Below are 21,138 nucleotides of genomic sequence, written 5' to 3'. Positions count from 1 at the left end.
TAACTTTTCTGAAATGAAGCTATCCGTTTCCTCTTTCCTAGGGGAATTTCATGAAGAATATATGTACACCCCTTCAGGTCAGTAAGAATTGGACTCTCCCATATTACACACAGTGAATGTAAAACAATAGTTTATGATCTCTCAAGTTTTTGAAGGATTAGATTTAATGCTCCTGTTTCAATTAATTTTGCCCATGCCCTCCAGATCCAGACTGTGAAACTCCAACAGTATTTAGTTCAGCAGAGACTACAGCAAACTTGGTAAGCTTTAGTCACTGTTTGGATTAGGCTTCCTAGAAACACACAACATCCTTCAAAGAAATTGGCCCTGGAAGCAAGCTTAGTGTAGATGCTCAAGGGTGGCTTTCAGGAGGAAGGAATTATAGTTCCATTTATATTTCACATTTCTCCCACTTCCCCTCCCCCAGCCCCCTTCCTCCCCCCCCCCCCCCGCTAGATAGTGAATGTTTGTCTCTGAAGGGGATCCTACTGAAATGTGACCTCATTACATTATCATTGTAGGGTTGATCTTTAAATCAGTGCTTATCAAGTATATACACATCCTGGTGGTGGCTTTTACAGTCTGAATTTTATTTGTAAGAGTTCTGCTCCATGGCTGTCCTCACACTTTTGTGGGGAGAAGGGAGGTGGAAAATCATTTGTTCTTTGTAAAGCCATGATTCTTCCCCCTCTGTCTTCTGTTTTATATGCTACTCTTCAAGTCCCACACCAGTGTATGCTAGCCTTCAGAGACAGGACTGGACCAGACCTTGCCTTTGAAATCAGTTTGTTAATGGGCTTGAAGAAGCTACTGTTTAGTGAAATAAAGAGTTTTCTCTTCTCTACCCCTTACCCCTGCAGCTTGCTGGTCCAGAGATCAGGTAATCAAGTGCAGGTATAGACTACTCTGCACCTGGCAGTGCAGAGTGCAATTGTGAACTGGCCTAACTCTATTTAATTTAGGGGGTTTTTAAGCAAAGTGCAGGATCTTTGAGTATATTTTAGAAAATTAAAGAATAACTAGAAGACTTCTGGGTTTCTGGCATCCCCCTCCCCCTCCCTCCTTTTCCCCACAAATCTTATAGCCTTGTGGCTTCTCTACATTTTAAATGCACTGTTTTTGCTTTGAAATCTCTTCAGGATGGAGGGACAGGTTCTGTCTCACCTCAAGATGAAGTTGCTTCATACAACTATTCCCAGAAGGTAATCTCAATCATGGACCATTAAGTCACATGTGACAATGGAAAGTTGAAAATTAATGAAGAAAAACAAAAATGAACTCTTCTGCTATAAAGAGGTGGTCTGCCTACCTGTGCCTACAGGGTTGGGGCTAAATCCTACTTGTTTTATGATGTGAGTAGTCCCGCTGACTTTGATAGTCCTCCTTGAGTCAACGAGGAAGCAGGATTTGGCCTTAACTGCATTAACCTTGCATATATCATTCCCCACCCCAACACACACACTCACTGTTGTTGGAATACTTAAAAAAAAAAATCACACAATACTGTAGCTTTGAACTTGATTTAAACACGAAGTGAAGTGATATTGGTGATCATGCAGCAATTGAGTAAATTCCTTCTGTGTGTATGTATAATCTGATATTCTCAGTATACCATACCTGTATAATGGATGTATTGTACTCGTTCATTTAATATTGTAAGCCCTCTCATAGAGATGGTGGCGTGTTTTGCTTAGCATTTTATGATGTAGAATCCTAGGACAATATAAATATTTGGGGGAGGAGGGGTTCTTGAGAGCAGATGTTCACTATTCCATATTTTCTGTAGTATTTTAGGCTGGAATTGGATCCCTAACTCTTTTATGCTCCTCTGAGTATCTCAGCCTAAACATGTATGAAAACTACCAGACCCAGGTAGTATTTCAAAGACGTGTGTGGGCTTTTTAAAATCAAAGTTGGCAGTGTATTGAAAACTCTCCTGGCTCTCTTGCAGGTGATGGTGAATTCTGCAGTGATCTCCACCTCCTCTTGTGTTAATAATGCTCCAGCAACAGTCTTTTCCTCCAGCACGGCAGCAGCCACTCAAGCCAACGTTACCACCTCCATTCCCCCACAGACTGCAGTGCAGCCCATCCTGGTGTCCCCTTCTTCTGTTGGAAGGCCAGGTAGAGTGTTGGATACAAAACTGTAAACTTCAGGTTCTACTCCTGTTTTGTTCTCACTTCTCACCACCCAGAATAAACACAGAGTTCTTAAAGGTATTTTCGTAGAATGTGGTTCTCTTCTCTATGTATCTTTATTACCCCCACTGCTGACTTTCTTCATACACGGACAAGCCAGGTTTACATCTCCTTGGAGTCCACCTTCAGCAGAAACAAACATAGATGGCTCCCTAACTTGCATAGGAACTGCACCCATCTAGTCTGGTATCCTGTCTTGGACAGTAGCTGGTTCCAGATGCTTCACGGGAAGGTACAGGTGCAGTGGGTTAATCTGCCCCCAGCATCAGGTCCCATCCTTGTTTCTATTAGAGATTGGATTAAACCCTGAAGCATGAAGTTTAATATTGTTGCCTCTTAGCACAAGTGTCTAGCCAATATGCAAGGCCTTCCTGGGTTACTACTCTAAGGAGTTGAAATTGGTGACATGGATCAGATATTTCTTTGGTGCAATCTCTATTTACAAACAATGTTCGCAATGTTCTGTTTTTTCCTGAACACAGTAGGAACAAAGCTGCCACTTTGCTTGCTCACAATTTCCAAACCTACCTTTCCAGCCAAGCAGCTCTGTCTCTGCACCCCACAACTGCCTGTCTGGATTCCTGCTCATTTCCTCATTTTTTTCTGACTCTAGTATGCACAGCTGCAACCAGTTTAATACCTCAGTCACTGTACTTCAAATCAAATCAATCCCTGGGGAAATCCCTCAGCCCACATAGGTTAGCTGCTCATTGGCCTGGTATCTCGTGTGGTGGCTTCCATTGTCTCCAGCTACCTAACTCCATAAAAGCGCTTAATTGCTTTTTCCGTTTAGCCTGAATGAAGGCTGGCTGGCATACCCATCAGCATTAACATGGTCTCTGGTTGCCTTGTAGATCAAACCCCTGTTTGATGGCAGCCATCGGCAACTTCCAACGTAACAATATCCCATCCAAAGCTTTTTATCATAATTCTGGATATTTTGATATCCATATAAATATCTAATCCCTCTTTGAACCTTACTACTACTTTGCCTCCGACTTTCTGTGGCAATGAGTTCCACAGCCTACCTATATGTAGTGTGACAAAATATTTCCTTTATCAGTTTTAAATTCATCACCTTATTTGGTCGTCCCCCCCCCCTTAAGTTATGAGACAAGGACAACAGAAGTTCCTTAGCTACCTTCTCTAGACCATTTTATATAGAGTACATTAATTGTATTCACTCTCTTTATCTTAGAAAGCAGATGAAAATTAGAATCTTTCCAGTGTCGTCTATGAGAGTTTTTCCATGCTCTCAATTTCTGTACTCTATTTTCATTCACCTTCCATGGATCCTTTCTTTTGCTCTAGTCTCGTTCCTTTTCTCCTCTCCCATAACTATCTCAATTCAGAGGTTTTTTTGGTTAACATTATGGCTAAGTTACTTTATGTGATCACTGCATGCTTGCAGTTATGATTAACATTGCACTATGTGGGTTAGCCACATGGTGGTGGTGGTGGTACACACAAACTTATGCAAACAAATAAACTTTTTGTTTAAAGGGGCACAGGCCACTTGGAATCTAGTCCGTTTAAAAAAGCTTATACAGTAGTTTCAACTAGTACCCCTACCCTGAACCTTGCAGTCACTTTTTTTGGGGGGGGGGGGTTCATAATCACACTTCCCTAACTTTTTTTAAAAACTGCTGCTTATTCCGTCCCTTGTGGCTGTGGGGAAACTGACTATGCGGGGGAAGAAGTGAAGCTGACTATACACAAAGGCTCGCATCCTCTAAAGGTATTTAGGCACCAAACTTCCATTAGAAAACCTTCAAATGCACAAAATAAACTGCAGAGATTTCTTTTATTAAGTTTGTTTTAGTTAGTCATGTCTCTCGTCTTTAATGAGTAGATAATACATTTCAAACCAAAGTGAATTTAACTACACAAACCATAAGGCAAAAAGTTGGATTTTTTTAAAATCCCAAAGACTCTTTAATTTGTCCAGAAAGAATGCTAAATCCTTAGAACAGAAGCTGATAACAATACATTTAGAGAGCATGATGGTAGTTCATATTAACTGCACTGGCTGCTAGTTCACTTGTTTTAAAACCATTTAAAATCTGACTTGAGACTCTGAAATTTTTTTTTAATATAGTAGTGATTCCGTCAATGCCGTACCCATATCAACCAGCTCCCCCTCCTCCTGTCAGCGAGGTGGGAGATAGTGGCAGCATTCCTCCGCCTTACTCCTGCGATCCCAGTGGCAGTGATCTACCTCGAGGTAAGAGGGATGTATTCTTTAACACTGTGCTCTTTCCCTTGCATCAGCTGGCGCTCTCCTGATTTGTATATCCTACAACAGTGGTCTCCAACCTGTTGATGCACAAGATCAGTTTTTGAATTTAAGTGCAACCCAGGATCTACCCTGTCCCTTCCCCAAGCCCCAACCCGCTCGCTCCATTCTCCCCCCTCTTCCCCCTGTCACTCGCCCTCCCCTATCCTAACTCACTTTCACTGGGCTGAGCCAGGAGATTGAGGTTTGGGAGGGGGTGCAGGCTCTGGGCTGGGGCAGAGGGGTTTGGAGTGTGGGAGGGGGCTCCAGGCTGGGGTAAAGTGTTGGGGTGCTGGCTGGGGGAGGGGGCTCAGGGCTGGGGAAGGGGGTATGGGTACTGGCTTCAGGAGGGGGCTGGAGGTTGGGGTTCAGGCTCCCACCAGGCACTACTTGCCTTGGGCGGCGCAGTGGGACTAAGTAAGGCATGCTCCCTGCCTGCCCTGGCTCCACGCCACTCCCAGAAGGGGCCAACATGCCCCAGTGAACCCTGGGGGGTGGGAGAACATGTCTCTGCACACTGCCGCTCTATGTTGGCACCCCCATCCCCGTTCCCAGCTGCGGGGGTGGTGGTTGCAGGCAAGAGCAGCGCACGGACACCCCTGTCCTCTCTCCTTCTTCCCTCCTCCCCACCCCTGGGGCCGCAGGGGCATGCTGGCTGCTTCTAGGAGCAGCGTGGGGCCAGGGCAGGCAGGGAGCCTGCCTTAGTGGCAGCCCTGCTATGCCACCAGGGACTTTTAGCAGCCAGAGATCGCGATCAACGGGGAGAGTCTCCAGGATTGACCAGTCGATCGTGATCGACCAGTTGGTGACCACTGTCCTACAACAAGCTTAACACAGAATACTTGTAGTGAGGAAACATCACTTTGTACAGATGATGCAGAGGAGAAGGGAATATTAAGGTTGGTTATGGGGTTGGGGTATACTTAATTTCACAATTTGGGAAGAAGCTTGTGCAGAGGTCTCAAGAGTGTGTTATGGAATATTCAGCAAAGTAATTAACTTTGTGGAGAAATAATGGGAAGCCCAGAATTGTTTCAGCTGTGAGTCACTTTCTGTTGTGATTTTTGTTGTTTCACTTAAGAAGCTAGTGAAGAATAAATTAATTGTTCTTGCCATAGTATTTGTGACAGTAAAGTACAATATAGGGGAAGTCCTGGCCTCATCAATGAGAATTTTGCCATGGTCTTTAGTGGAGCCCAGATTTCATCCTATGGCTTTATCAACTGAAGTAAAGTGTTCTCACTTCCCAGAATACAGCATGTTCCTGTCCCTGATTATATTGATTTCTTTTAATATCTGAAACTTACTACCAGTAGTGAACATAAAGTTTGGCATCCACCTTCAAGTTGCAGGGAGTCATTTGTATCTTCTGGCTTCATCTCTTAAGTGATAATGTTTACATCAGTCTGCTGTGCCCTGTCTTGAGAATTTCTATTACCTATGCGAGATCACATTATACGGAGCAGTTTGGTAAATGACATACAAAATACTACTTTTGTGTTTGGAGTTAGTACCTAATAAATATCTCTCTCCTCCTTCCTGCCCTCTCTATGCCTCTCAAAACAAAGTCAGAAGTACATAATTCAAAAGAGCTTTGCTTGCTAATCCAATGAATGGCCTGCCCTCAATCTCTGGCATTGGCAGAATGCCTCACAGCCCTGTTACAAAGCGTGTGAGAGCAATGGCAAGCTGTTCAGCATATATGGAAACCCTCTGGATGCCCATTTGTGCTATGTATGGTATACCATGTATATCTACAGTTGGAGACTAATGAAGCTGATGTTGAGCTGAGAAACAATGTGTCTATTCAGATAAAGGAATTCTTTGACAATATAGGATAGAAAGAACATTGGCTGGAGCAAGCTAACGCTCTGTAAAATGCAGGCACATGGGAGAAGGGTGTGACTTGAATTATGGCTACAGCTGTACGTACGCTGGTACTGCAGCATGTACGATAGCTACAACTATTTCTGCCTTCTCTGACTTGCAGGGAGCACAGAGGGGAGGCTATTTTTGGCAGTAATGAAGCCAAGCTAGAGGTGAGCCAGATTGTTCTCTAAAGAGCAGCAGTGTGAGTTAGCTAGCAGCTTTTTGGTTTTTAGAATATTTTTGCTCAGGGATTGGTGTACTATTTTCCCTGCTGGATTTTTAATAAATAAATTGGGAACCTAGGATATGTTGTGTCTATGGCTACCTTGGTAACATTCCTCTGATACAGGAGATGACAATAGCATAGGCTTGTACCAAAGAACAAGTTCGTCAATGTCCAGTTCTATCTCTGAGATTTTCCATTGAGGTTCTGGTAGGAAAAGCCATGGTGCTGCACCCAGATCTTTCTTTGCACTGTATTGAACAATGTAATGTGTTCAGGTCACGCAACTTCTTGTGTCTGCAGCCTCTTCCAGCTGTCCCTGAATTTCAAAGACATTTGAGTACTTTACATGAGAAATTCTGTCACTTTTTATTCTCTACTAGAGAGACTGCCCTCTATGAAGACTGAGAGCTGAAGGTGAACTGGCAGTAAACATGGCTTTCATATTATTTATCTCAACATATTGCTATGTAGGGAAGCAACTTAATTTTTTAGGTTGTCCCAATCTGGCAACTACTTTTGACAATGAAACAGACTTAGGGGAGGAGTCTGCTTTAGGCAGTTGTCAAGAATGGCTCTTTCATCTTGACAGAACTGTTAAGATAATGTTCTCCTGGTTCTTGCATTCAGGCCCCATTCTAGTGCACTGGGAACTTCAGGCCACTTGACCATATAATATACTTTTTTTTTTTCCTGAGCTGTCCTTTGCAGCAGTTTGCCAAATGTTGAGCAGGCATGCTGCCATGTTTTGCAGCGTCTATGTTCTACAGTCTGGAGTGGCTGCCTCTTGGACAAGTGCCCTCTAAGGTCCTGTTTTCCCTTCTTACAGTCTTGAATTTCAACTTCTCATTTGCTTTGTTTTTTTTTTTTCAGCACCTTTGACTAGGGTGGTACGTTGCAGAATCAAGCCCATGTTTGTGTCCTTTAACTCCCATTGAAGAGAAAAGGAATTAAGGGTTAAGGGTTTTCAGCACCTTGCAGAATCAAGTGTTAAGTGTACAGAAGAGAATCTGGAGCAGGTATGAACTGAAGACCTTTTCCATAGAACTGCTGGCCCTCTGTATTTCTCTCCCAGTTAAACCACTTCACAGAATTCTTTGAGCTTCTTTTAGGAAAAGGTCCAGACTTTTTTTTTTTTTTTTTAAATCTACTGTCTAGTATGGATTTTAGGGGCGAGAACTAACAATGAGTCCTATGTAGTGTTAATATTAAGTATTGTGGTATGTGGGCATGTTGCCTTAGTTTATAATGGCTATGGAGCTTTCATTAAGGTATCTATGGGTCTGTGAACAGGGGGTGACACACACATTATATTGGCCTGGCAGTGCCTTTATAGTTAAGCTTGTGTCACAACTTCTGTTTATAGGTCAAGCTTTCTAAGTCCTCCAAAGTGGACGTGCTTAGTTGGATTCACTTGAACTTAGTATGCCTTTGAAGGGTACAGGGCAGCATTGGGGACCCAAATTTGAAGCAGGGGTTCCAGAGAGACATCTTCCCAAAACAGTCCTTTTAAAGTTTCTATGTGGGGTGTTTTTTATTATTTATTTGCTCAGGGCTGGAGATCAAACTATTGATGTCACATTAGTCAAAATGGTCTCAACCTTTCAAATTTTACCCAATATAGTGCATGGCACCCGCTAAATCTTTGGATGACCCAAATTGAAAGCAGTATTTAAGCAAACATTATGCATGAACCAATAGAGAAAAATGGCTGGAGAGTTTCCATTCTCACCACCATTTTATATGCTTTAAAGCTCGACTCTTGTAAGTATCCTAAAATTTGAATGGCTAATTGGATTGCTTTGAAATTTGGTGTGCCTGCATGGGGATAGCATTAGTGATCCAAATTTGGGGTCATTGAACCTGGACATTCCCAAAGAGCAGCCCCTCTCACCCAAAAAATGGATTCCTTCTGCTGCCTTGCACTGTTAAACTGAGTGATACGACTGACTGAATCAGACTTCCTGATGTCTGTTGAACTCACCCTTCAATTAACTAAGGAAAAGTTAATCACAAGCCCCCACCAAAGACAAAAGGAGTTCTGAACTGAGTGACTGGAGGTTGCTACAGTTTGTGAGTTGTGGGTGGCAACTTGAGTTTAAGGGGAACATCAAAGGATTTTGGGGAGCAGGGTGGAAATTTGACATGTGAATTCTTCCTGTGAACTGTGAAATAGCCAGTTTTGAAAGTTTCTAGGTGGGTTGTGTTTTTTGGGAGTCTTTGTGTGTGGAGTTTGAGATCAAACTGTTGTGATGTGGGTCAGAATGGTCTCAATCCATCAGTTTTTACCCAGGATAGTGGCTGCCATGCACTGAATCTTTAGGAGGGAAGCCCAAACTGTGAACAGCATTTAAGAACATCACCTACATAAATGTGCAGCTTGGAAGGATTATAGTGCGTATGCACCAATGAGGAAATAAACTGTAAGAGGGTTTCTATGCAGCGACTTAATGCTTGCCTGCGTAGTTTGAGGGAATATGCAGATGACGCTGCCCTTGCTGAGCACCCTGTCACTGATATTTCTAGTCAGAACCTTTCTACACCTGTGCAACATGAGTCACTAAATCTTCATTGCTTGCTACAGGTTATCTGTTATATTATAATTTTGTTTTTACTTTGAGGAGGTTTACTGTGAATTCAGGAAATAGTCAACTGCTGGTCTAACCAAAGTTCTTGTTGTTGGGAACAAAAGAGCTAGAGACAGAGGACTTTGTGTGACGACAGTGGGGAATAGGATGAGGGAAAGGGGCTACAGCTGCAGAGGACAATGTGCCTAGGTGATAGGCAGCTCTTTGGTTGTTCGAAAACATCTGTATTTTACTAGCCCCAAGGGTATGTGGAGAGGGGCAGATTAATGTGGTGTTTACAAAGACCTGTCATGCAGAAGTTTGGAACTGACAGCACTAGTACTTTGACTGCTGAGGGAAAAGAAATGCATGTGCTGCCAAGATTATGAATTCTGGATGTTTCCTGGATCGCGAGGATGCAGAAGTTTTTTGCAGGAGAGTGAAGAGTACCCCTTGAAGTGGAGCTTGCTGACTACAGGCTGCTTTTGGCTTGGTATGCAAATTGTGGGGCATGATACACACGCTGCCTAAATGACTACTAACTACTGCCTATAATGTATTTTTTTCCTGTTTTACAAAACAAAACAGGAAATTCAGTGACATAAAACGATGTTCATAAAGAGTTAATGTTGGTGTGTCATCCCTTTGCAGAACATTAAATTGAGCAAACCTCAAATGTCTGAAAACCAGGAAATGTGCAGTTAAGGTGGCTCTTGTAACCTGAACTCTTCCCTCTTTTAGCAGTACCCCACTACATCCTGCTAACACACACACCTTTACTCTGCCAACCCTGCAGTTGCTGACGTGTAAAATAAAGTGAGGAATTTGTACAGCTCATTCAGTCTCATCAGCAGGATTCCATCTACCACTATTAAAGGACAAAACAGAAAATTTTTTTGGTTTTGCGCTATTTATTTTTGTTTTAAAGCTTGACTGAACAGTTGTGCATGTGAGGAGTGTTTATCTTGGTGTGGTTTGGTAGTCACTGCAAGAGTCGGAGAGAGGTCCAAGCCAGGCCCATGTGTTTTTGCTGTTTCATACATCCACATCTCTTCGAACTTTCAGAATCTCTTCCGGATTCCCCTTTCCCTCCCTCCTTCACCCCCCTCCCCCAAGTTAATTTAGGAGGCTTGCATGCGCACCCTCTTCCTGCATGCTCAATTATATTTATTGAAGTTGTCAATATCTGATTATTTTGTGAGTCCTGTGTTTGAGACAGTTTCTCCCTCCCTGCATTCGCATTCCAGACAGATCAGAGCCTCTCAGAGACTGCACTAGTAAAGTACTTATCCAGAAAACTATTTCCTGAGGTCTTGTAAGGTGACACTAAATTCTTCGTGACTGTTACTATCTTGAATCTCACTAGCCTCACTGCTGCTCCGTTTGGCAGGTGTCACGCTGTGGCTGTTTTACTGAAGATTATTCTGGTTTCTATACACTTAAAGCATTATAAACAAAAACTGGCTCCTTCCTGCATTTGCTGCTGGTCCAGTGTTCCACAGACATCACTATCTTCAGTATTAGCCTGTCATTTCATTCTCTAGTAACTTGTGTTCTGTTAGCTTCACTATGTAACGGTTGCTCCATTCAGCTCTTAGAACTGATGCTTACTTTGCATAGATTTGCATAATAATTGAAAAGTAATATTAGATTTTGTTTAATTTTCCCCAACTGTAAATGAGTCTGCTGCTAGATACTATAGAGAAAGCATTTATGTTGCTCTTCCAGCATACTTTAATGCTTCAGCAGCATTATGGTTAACATTGTCACAGCCAAAGCAGTGTCACTAGGATGGCCCTCAGGAGCATAAACTCCTTGCCTGCACGGGTGGGGAAGAATTTGTGCAGATTTACTAACAGATAACTGGATAGATTATGGTCTGTTTTGAAATCTCAAATAATGAGAGGTGGCCACAGTGGGGATGGAGGAACTAACCATCTTTCATTCCATTCCATGGTTAGGTTTTAATTCTTTCTTTCTGTTTAAAAAACGAAACGGCCTCAAAAACCTGTAAATATCAATAAAATGAAATCCTGAAGTACAGAATTAAGTGAGGTTTTTTTAGTCCCATGGTCCTGCCCAAACAGATTTCCACTGATTTATTTCTGAAAATGTAGGAGGTGTAGAACTTTTTAAATTCACTTTTGGAGATTAGGAACAGAAGCAGTGGTTGACATTTTCTTAAAATAATCAGTGATATGTGAATATCTTGAGATTACCTGTTTTAGTGAGTCATGTGGAGCTTTGCCTCTTTGTCTGTTTTCCTGGATTGTGTGTGAATCTCAAAGAAATAGCCTCCTAATTGCTGCAAATCACAGTAAACCTGAGTGCTATGCAAATTGGCATGCAGAGAAGAACACTGCAGATCTGAGCTGGTAATACTCTCTTGTTCACATGCAGCATCTGTCTGTTTCAGGTAAGTGCTACAGCTTTTTTTCTTTGCCGTATTACTGTAGGGAGCTGAGAAACTAGGAGGAATTTTTCAGTTAACTTTAATGCAGGCCCCTAATCTGGAACTAAAGTTACCCATTTCTTTCCCTAACTCTCTGAAATATAGTCACTGAGAGACCAGTCAAAGACTCTATTTTACTGTTGCTTCTACCCATTTCCAAAACTGCACTGTAGAACAAAAAACTGTATATTCCTGCCAGAATTGCAAATATGAATATCCTAGACCATTTCACATTTTGGGGAGAAGTATTTTTCTGAGTTCAAAATTCGATTATTCTTAGTGAACAGTTTTTAAAGGCCATCCTCGCTTTTGGGATTACTCCTTAGCGTACCATATAATTGCCCAGGACTACATTATCTCTTCCCTTGGATGGAAGCAAATTGGAAAATGCAAGTTGGAAGGGTGCAGAAAACTGGGTGCATTCTATCCTTCCAGGATAGGGGTGTCAGCGTCTGTGTAGAGAGAGAGGTGGCATGCTTTTTTTTTATTATTGCATAGAGCTAGAAGATCTGGGGGAATCCTAATTCCAACTCCACAAATCTTGGTATTGTGTGGAATGCCTGCCCACCATGCTCCTTGCAGGTCCCCACTTCCCTTAGCCGCACATATATCTTGGTGCCTCAGAGTAAAAATTGCAGAGCAGCAATTAATAATAGATAGAGATAGCATTAAGTTTTGGGTGTTGGGGCCTAGTCATACATGCCATAACCATATGCATTTCTGTATGTGTAGAGTGGCTGCAGATGAATTGCTGCTGGTTTATGATAGGGCAGCTGGCAAAGTACTCCATCCTCCGCATGCTTTCAGACTGGCATTATGCATTCTTCTTTTCATAGTGAAAATGGAGGGACCACAGGCCCTTGGAGAGAGGTCTGTAGTGCTCTTCTTTGCAGAGAAGATGCTTATCAGTCAAATCAGTTTGGGGACATAGTATTTTAGTGACCTTTTCGTTTTTTGCATTACATAGAATGCAAAATTTAGTTTCATTGAGCCACATTTTGTGAAGCAATTTTTCTGTAGATTTAAAATGAAGTGACATTTTATCTGTGGTGGTAAAAAAAAATTATTCGTAAATAGTTGGCAACAAACCTAACCAATCTGTAATCTAGTATTTCCCAATAATGTCAGATAATGGATACATCTTTCCATACCTTTTTGCTGTAGTCAGATGTATGTTAAATTCTGGATTTCGGCTTTGGTCATTTTGATTTATCCATGGTTTTTAACAGATTAAAATGCCATCTCTCTGGATATTGTGGAAGTTTACACAGCTATCATAAAAATCTTATAAACCTAATAAAAGTAAGAAAAACACAGTATTCCACTATCTATGTGCGTAGGTATGCATTCATATTCTGTGTGCATGATGTTGGAAGTCCATAATAAGGAACTTTCACCTCTGCTCCTAGAGAGAGAATGTGGGTGAGGCAATGTATTTTTATTGGACCAACTTCTGTTGGTGAGAGAGATTTCAAGTTTACATAGAGCTCTTCTTCAGGCCAGATCAACACACTCACCTCTGCTGTCATTTCGTAGGACTCTTGTGTCTAAAGTACTGTTTTAACAGAAGTAAAGCAGACTACAGCAGAACCCTATTTATCCAATATAATTGAGACCAGGGCCAGATTGGGTAATCAAAAATCCAGATAATGGGAAAGTGCAATGTTGTATCACCATCTAGGGACCACTGCAGACATTGCCCCATGCTGCACCTGTGTGTGGTGGTGGTCCGGTTAACACTGATGGCTGGTCTACACTATGGGATTAAGTCAACCTAAATTATGTAACTTCAGCTATGTGAATAACGTAGCTGAAGCCAACGTAGCTTAGGTCAACTTTTATTGCACTGTCTACACCACATTGGGTCAACGGGAGAAACTTTCCCATTGACTTACTTTACAGTTCTCGTTCCAGTGGAGTACCGGAGTCAACAGGAGAGTGATTTGCGGTCGATTTAGCAGGTCGTCACTAGACCTGCTAAATTGACATCTTTCCCCCACCTCCTCCAGTGGATCAGTCACCACAGCATCAATCCACAGTAATTGTAGACATACCCTGAGAGCCAGATAATGGAGGGTCAGATAAATGGGATTTTATTGTACGTGTATACCAGCTCTTCTTACAATTATTCCCGTTGCCCAAAGAAACACATTTTTAATATGTAAAAACATTAATTGTTTTAAATTACAAATCTTTGGGAAGTTGCTTCCAACATAAGTTTTAAGTCTACATTTTCAAAAATGACTGTTTTGGGTGCCTTACATTTTGGTTGCCCAATTTGACAAACTTCAACAGGCTTTGATTTTTCAGAAAGCGTTGGTTTGAATATGGAACCTCTGAAAATCAGGCCCTATTGAGTGTCCAAAATAGCAAGTCACTTTTGGAAATCTAGGCCATGGTAATTTATACTTTTTAATATATTAATCATTTGTTTTAAGGTTTGTAATAACCATTGATGGATTATAGTCATTCTATGAAGAGCATCATTGAGCAAACAGTTTATAGCAATACATTTAATTTTAGTTTTGGCTTATTAATGTTACTTGTTAATGTATTGTCAATGTTTTTAATCCAGTTTTTATTGCGCTAAACTGAATAGATTGTTTACACGTGCTAACTTCAAGAATATGACTTTTGAAAGTAATTGAGTCAGATTTTGAAATCTGTATTCTAAAAATACATTCAGAAAAAGTAATGCTGTCCAATTAATCAATTTTATTTTTATTCATTTACATAGTTTTACAAGACCACAAACAGATGACTGTTTCTGGGTGTTTTTTGTCCACAATCCTCAGTAATTATAGTGGTTTTTTTTAATTTCAGATACAAAGGTATTGCAGTATTATTTTAATTTGGGATTGCAGGTAAGTGCTCGTCAGATATGGCATGGTAAACTGCTTGTACAGTATCACCTGTCTTGACAGATGCATTGATGTGTCTGAACAGGGCTTTTAAGTGTTCTGAATTTGCTTCCTGTGCACTTGGCTATTGGTACATGCATTTGTGCCTTGAGGAGACTAAATTTACAGTGCAGAAAGTTTGAGTTGTAAATTGTGAAACTCATAAAGATCATTTACATGTAGTGAGTTTCATATCAGTGGTTTTATGATGATGGGTGGGTAAAGCATTGTTCTTTCCATTTATATGGAAAGAGTTGGTAAAGCATAGAGAAGTTTTAAGGTTAAGAGCCTGGTCAAGTGCCTATTGAAATCAGTGGGAAAATTCTCCTGGTCCCCATGTGTTTTGCCCAAGGCAATTGAACATGAACAGAATCCAGGCACCAGCTTTTGATCTCTATTATGACAATTGGGTGCATAGTAACGCCTCACTCCCAGCTGATGCTCAAACAGCCATGTGATCTAGTTGACTTTAGAGTTGTTGTTAATAATCCAGGGGTGAAACTTGAGCATTATTCTCCAGGTATGGGGCCCCAGTGCTCAGGGTTCCTTTTGACTCTTACCACCCACCCTATGGTGGTAGAGGGTTCTTGGCACCTGTCAGGATAAGGACCTTACAGAATGCAATAAGACATTCTACATCCTAGAAATTACTAATAAATAGACACTAAATTACTGGCAATACCTTCTCTATATTTATTAGTATGTTGCACACCAAAAAAGGTGGTATGAGATTTTAGTGCCCAGCAGGAGGTAACTCCAGTACTAGAATTACATCTGCCCTCTGATTCTGATGGAATAGATAATGCTGATATGCTGCAGACTAAGACACATGCCAGCCTCTTCTGCAATAGAAATTCCTCAAAATGCCTTCTCTTCCTATATGATAAGATGTGTAGGGGGGATACTTTTAATTCTTCGAGAGGGTATAATACAATTTTGAGAAAAGTGCTGGGGGGGGGGGGTTGGTGACTTTCTGGCAGTCTGCAAGATATAATCTGTGTACAACATTGTTAACCATTAACATTTCCAGAAACCTGTTAAGTGCTACTGAGGTGGGGGAGGAGAGTGTGTTTGCACGTGCACACACCCACACAGGCTATAAAACTTCTCATCCTTACTTTGAATTTCCTAAGTATTACCATCAGAGCTATTGGCATTCCATGGTGTACATGCAACAGGTACCACCGCCATCACCTGTAGAAGCTTACTCAGCATACACTGAGCCTGCCCCCATGGTGGATCAGTCAGTGCCTCAGCTGTACACTGATGTTGGGAGGAATGATGTCCGGCAAGTTCCCCTGGAAACAGCAAATGGTTAGTATTTTAGGATGACCATTTGTGTAATGTGAGTGTGAGCCATTTAAGTAGAAATGTTTCAGAGTAGCAGCTATGTTAGTCTGTATCTGCAAAAAGAAAAGGAGGACTTGTGGCACCTTAGACAGCTGCTACTCTGAAATTTATTTGAGCATAAGCTTTCGTGAGCTACAGCTCACTTCATTGGATGCATTCAGTGGAAAATACAGTGGGGAGCTTTATATACACAGAGAACATGAAACAATGGGTGTTACCATACACATTGTAATGAGTGTGATCAGGTAAGGTGAGTTATTACCAGTGGGAGGGAACGGATCTTTTTGTAGTAGTAATCAAGGTGGGCCATTTCCAGCAGTTGACAAGAACATCTGAGGAACAGCGGGGGGCGGGGAGGACATTTACTTTGTGTAATGACCCATCCACTCCCATTCTTTATTCAAGCCTAAGTTAATTGTATCCAGTTTGCAAATAAATTCCAATTCAGCAATCTCTCGTTTGGAGTCTGTTTTTGAAGGGTTTTTTTGTTGAAGAATTGCCACTTTTAGGTCTGTAATCGAGTGACCAAAGAGATTGGAGTGTTCTCCAACTGGTTTTTGAATGTTACAATTCTTGACGTCTGATTTGTGTCCATTTATTCTTTTACGTAGAGATTGTCCAGTTTTACCAATGTACATGGCAGAGGGGCATTGCTGGCACATGATGGTATATATCACATTGATAGTGCGGCTGATGTGATTAGGCCCTATGACGGTGTCCCCTGAATAGATATGTGGAGACAGCTGGCAATGGGCTTTGTTGCAAGGATAGGTTCCTGGGTTAGTGGTTCTGTTGTGTGGTGTGTGGTTGCTGGTGAGTATTTGCTTCAGGTTGGGGGGCTGTCCCTAAGCAAGGACTGGCCTGTCTCCCAAGATCTGAGAGAGTGATGGGTCATTCTTCAGGATAGCTTGTAGATCCCTGATGCATTGGAGAGGTTTTAGTTGGGGGCTGAAGGTGATGGCTTGTGGCGTTCTGTTGTTTTCTTTGCTGGGCCTTTGTAGTAGGTAACTTCTGGGTACTCTTCTGGCTCTGTCAATCTGTTTCTTCACTTCAGCAGGTGGGTATTGTAGTTGTGAGACCACTTGATAGCGATCTTGTAGGTGTTTGTCTGTCTGAGGGGTTGGAGCAAATGCGGTTGTATCATAGGGCTTTGCTGTAGACAATGGATCGTGTGGTGTGGTCTGGGATGAAAGCTGGAGGTGTGTAGGTAGGCATAGCGGTCAGTAGGTTTCCGGTATAGGGTGGTGTTTATGCGACCATCGCTTATTAGCACCATAGTGTCCAGGAAGTGGATCTCTTGTGTGGACTGGTCCAGGCTCAGGTTGATGGTGGGATGGAAATTGTTGAAATCATGGTGGAATTCCTCAAGGGCTTCTTTTCCATGGATCCAGATGATGATGTCATCAATGTATCGCAAGTAGGGTAGGGGCATTAGGGGATGAGAGCTGAGGAAGCGTTGTTCTAAGTCAGCCATAAAAATGTTGGCATACTGTGGGGCCATGCGGGTACCCATTGCAGTGCCGCTGATGTGAAGGTATACATTGTCCCAAATGTGAAATAGTTATGGGTGAGGACAAAGTGACAAAGTTCAGACACTAGGTTAGCCATGACATTATCGGGGATACTGTTCCTGATGGCTTGTAGTCCATCTTTGTGTGGAATGTTGGTGTAGAGGGCTTCTACATCCATAGTGGCCAGGATGGTGTTTTCAGAAAGATCACCGATGAATTCCTCAGGAAGTCAGTGGTGTCTCGAAGATAGCTGGGAGTGCTGGTAGCATAGGACCTGAGGAGGGAGTCTACATAGCTAGGCAATCCACTGTCGGTGCCAATGCCTGAGATGATGAGGCATCCAGTATTTCCAGGTTTATGGATCTTGGGTAGCAGATAGAATACCCCTGGTCGAGGTTCCAGAGGGTGTGTCTGTGCAGATTTCTTCTTGTACTTTTTCAGGGAGTTTCTTAAGAAAATGCTGTAGTTTCTTTTGGTAACCCTCAGTGGGATCAGGGGGTAATGGCTTGTAGAAAGTGGTGTTTGAGAGCTGCCTAGCAGCCTCTTGTTCATATTCCTACCTACTCATGATGACGACAGCACCTCCTTTGTCAGCCTTTTTGATTATGATGTCAGAGTTGTTTGAGGCTGTAGATGGCATTGTGTTCTGCACGGCTGAGGTTATGGGGCAAGTGATGCTGCTTTTCCACAATTTCAGCCCGTGCACGTCAGTGGAAGCCCCCTCCCCTCCCCCACCCCCCTGTTCCTCAGACATTCTTGTCAACTGCTGGAAATGTCCCACCTTGATTATCACTACAAAAGGTTCTCCTTCTGGTAATAGCTCACCTTACCTGATCACTCTCGTTACAGTGTGTATGGTAACACCCATTGTTTCATGTTCTCTGTGTATATAAATCTCCCCACTGTATTTTCCACTGAATGTATCAGATGAAGTGAGCTGTAGCCCACAAGCTTATGCTCAAATAAATGTTAGTCTCTAAGGTGCCACAAGTCCTTCTTTTCTTTAAGTAGAAATGGGCATCCTACTGTTTGTTTACCAATTGACATAATTGATTGATAGTCCTTTTTCCTTGCTTTGTCAACTGAAATTGCAGACCAATGTGGCTAACTGTTGTGACTCACAGGAGTAGTGTAAAGGGCCTGTTTACATTTCCCATTAGATGAGATGAATGATGAATTGCATATCATGGCCTCTGGAATTGGTGACAACGTACGTGTGTGTGTGAGGGAGGGGGGGGTTTAAGATAGAGTTCTGTTGTAAAATGAGGATAGTGTATGCTCTGAGTGACAGGAGTGACAGGAGATATCTTTTATCATTTTTAAAATTATTGTTCATTACTTGCAGCCAGGGATAGATGCTGGAAAAAAATCAAAATTGACTGTGAGCCCTGCTCCTTTATAGGTTATCTTAGGGTTAGGTATCTGCTGTTTCTGATATATTACTTAAGTTTATGATTTAGAATTACTGATATTCAGGGCTAGGTAACACCATCAAGAAACAAAATTATTTTTTGGCTTGACCTTGATAGACTAGCTGCTTTTCTAGAAAGGACTTTTTTCAAAGCTGTGTGGGAGGTTGTGTGTTTAAAAATGTTTGCACCTTGTGATGACCTTTTTTGCTGACCCACAACAAACCAAAATAATGCTTGTATTTTAAAAAAAAACCCTAAATTTTGAGTACTAGTAGGGAATATTGGAACCATAGTTAGTGGACTCTCTTAGGTGTCTTGGCTATCTAAACAGCCATTGTCACTGGCTCTCTCTTCCACGGTGTATAAAGTTACAGCAACACTTAGCCCAACCCAACAGTTTTGTAAGAGGCGTATAGGTTTATTTGGAGTTAAGGGGGTGGGGGGAAAGGGACTGTGTGTTAAATGAGTAGATGATGTCAAAGGTCAGATGTCTGGCCTCATTAAAAGTGTCTGATATTGGGCTAATGGAGTAAACATGGTAGAAACTGGCATGTCTTTGTCACTGTATCTTGCCAAAACTATTAATTGATCAATGACAATTACACAGGCTTGCAGTTCTGCTGCAATTATAACCTATTCTATTACATTTCTTTACCCCATATCCATCACCATGGTATCTGGTCAGAGGTTACAAAGAGAGGTGTTCTTTTGTTTTTGTTTTTTAAATCCCCTACTGTCCTGCAGCCCCCCAGAGAAGTTCAAAAGGGGATCTGCCCTTCCTCTGAGCCTCAACAAAAAGAAATACAATCAGTAGGTAGTGAATACTTAGATATGAGACACATCTGTGAATGAGCAGGTTGCCTTCCAAACTTATTCAAGAGCTGAGATGGTCTCCTTGTCAGTGTACGCATCATTTGAGCATAAATTATTTATCTAGATATGTTCTAAGTGTCATAAATGTTTCAGTTGTAATGAAAATGAAGGACTGCATAAAAATGGCCAAAATGTTAAAATATATCGACTCTGTTTTCAGGTACTTTCCAAAATGTAGAGCCTCCACCTCCATCCCATGGAACAGTATATTATCCAGTAGTGACAGATCCCTATGGCCAGCCACCTCTACCTGGGTTTGACTCTTGCATCTCTTTAGTACCTGCCTATCATTATGTTAGTCCTTGGCATCCCACAAATCCATCGTATGGTAACTCTTCACGACTTCATAATACTGTAAATCCTGGACAGTTGCATCAAGTCAGCTATGTTACCTCATCTAATCCCGTATCCCATTATGTACCTCAAAGTATGTAAGGCCAAGTGATGTAAACTCACTTCTTGCACTAAAGTTTTCTTGTTTTCTTTGTTAGTATTGTTTCAGTAGTGGATTTGTGTAGCTGTTGTGTTTCATTTACATGTTTCTCTTTCAGTTAATGGTAAAAATGTTTAAAACTTGAGTATTGTTTTATTAGAGCATATTGGAAAGTAAAACTATTGTATAGCAAAGAACCCTAAGCTTATATTTAACTGTACATAATATATAATAATGCAATTTGTCTTTCATGCCAGTATATATAAATTATCAGTTACCTTCATCGATAAGTACAATGTATGGAGGAGTTTCTCTTGCACAAGAGAACAATGCATCTTGCATATTATACCAGTTTGCTTGTAATGGTAACCTACTTCATTACGTAAGCAGGAGAGAGGTTGGGTCCCAGTCCATTTGAGAAAAGTAATTACTGTTGAAATAGGCTGTTTTTTCCAGTCCTGAACAAAACATGTCAGCCAGGTGTATTCTCCAATAGTAACTACTTATTTGTTATAGTTCTTTCTCTGTTTAATTTTGTTCAGTATAGTCTTGAAGTGTTAGAAGGTGGGAGAGTGCTCGGCGTTGGCCTGTTCTGCTGTATCCGGTTGTATTTGTGAGAGCGCCTTGGTTCGTGAAAGTCACCCTGCACAAATGGTGGTAGAAGTGGTGTTTGACTTGCACTAAATAAACAAAAAAGCATCTAACCTATGGAAATGAGTCATCTTTTCTGACCAAAAAACCCTCCTTAATGTTCCTATAAAGTAGATTAAGAGGCTTGTGTTAAGAAATCCACATAGGGTTTTTTATGGGACATAGGAGACAATTGGACTGAACATATTCCCCAAAATTCCTGCTTTGTCAGTAGTGAAATGCAGATAACATCAAGCAGAAACTTGTTTTACTGCCAAAAAGCCAGTGCAGTACAAAACTCTTTCTGTTGCTTATCAGATCATAGTCCAATGAGGTGCTGCTGTACAAACTGATACTTTTCCTTGTCATACTCATAGAGGACTATTGTGTGCGTGTGACACACGTGCTGTCTTACACTTTAGGTCCCTGTGGTGGTGGTAGGGTC

At 41.6% G+C, this 21,138-nt stretch overlaps 1 protein-coding gene across 3 annotated transcripts in view; it reads left to right on the top strand.

Moving 5' to 3' along the window:
- The window catches only part of LOC119860921 (putative bifunctional UDP-N-acetylglucosamine transferase and deubiquitinase ALG13), a 46,236-nt gene extending 25,465 nt beyond the window's left edge, over positions 1–20,771 (top strand). The window contains exons 17-24 of one of the 3 annotated variants that reach the window (XM_038415121.2): positions 42–77; positions 205–260; positions 1,140–1,202; positions 1,952–2,123; positions 4,297–4,422; positions 14,408–14,448; positions 15,618–15,798; positions 19,791–20,771. In XM_038415121.2, the coding sequence (XP_038271049.2) occupies positions 42–77; positions 205–260; positions 1,140–1,202; positions 1,952–2,123; positions 4,297–4,422; positions 14,408–14,448; positions 15,618–15,798; positions 19,791–20,065 (950 nt within the window). In that variant the 3' untranslated portion in view covers positions 20,066–20,771. Of the gene's footprint in view, positions 1–41; positions 78–204; positions 261–1,139; positions 1,203–1,951; positions 2,124–4,296; positions 4,423–5,117; positions 5,591–14,407; positions 14,449–15,617; positions 15,799–19,790 lie in introns of those variants that run through there. The other 2 variants (XM_043492110.1, XM_043492111.1) reach the window with 2 other exon arrangements.
- The last annotated feature ends 367 nt before the right edge of the window (positions 20,772–21,138 follow it).

The sequence above is a fragment of the Dermochelys coriacea genome, chromosome 9 (genome assembly GCF_009764565.3).
Source record: "Dermochelys coriacea isolate rDerCor1 chromosome 9, rDerCor1.pri.v4, whole genome shotgun sequence".
Taxonomy (NCBI): domain Eukaryota; kingdom Metazoa; phylum Chordata; order Testudines; family Dermochelyidae; genus Dermochelys; species Dermochelys coriacea.
Note: the sequence above shows the minus strand (reverse complement) of the source record. Positions and strands in the feature narration are given on the sequence as shown.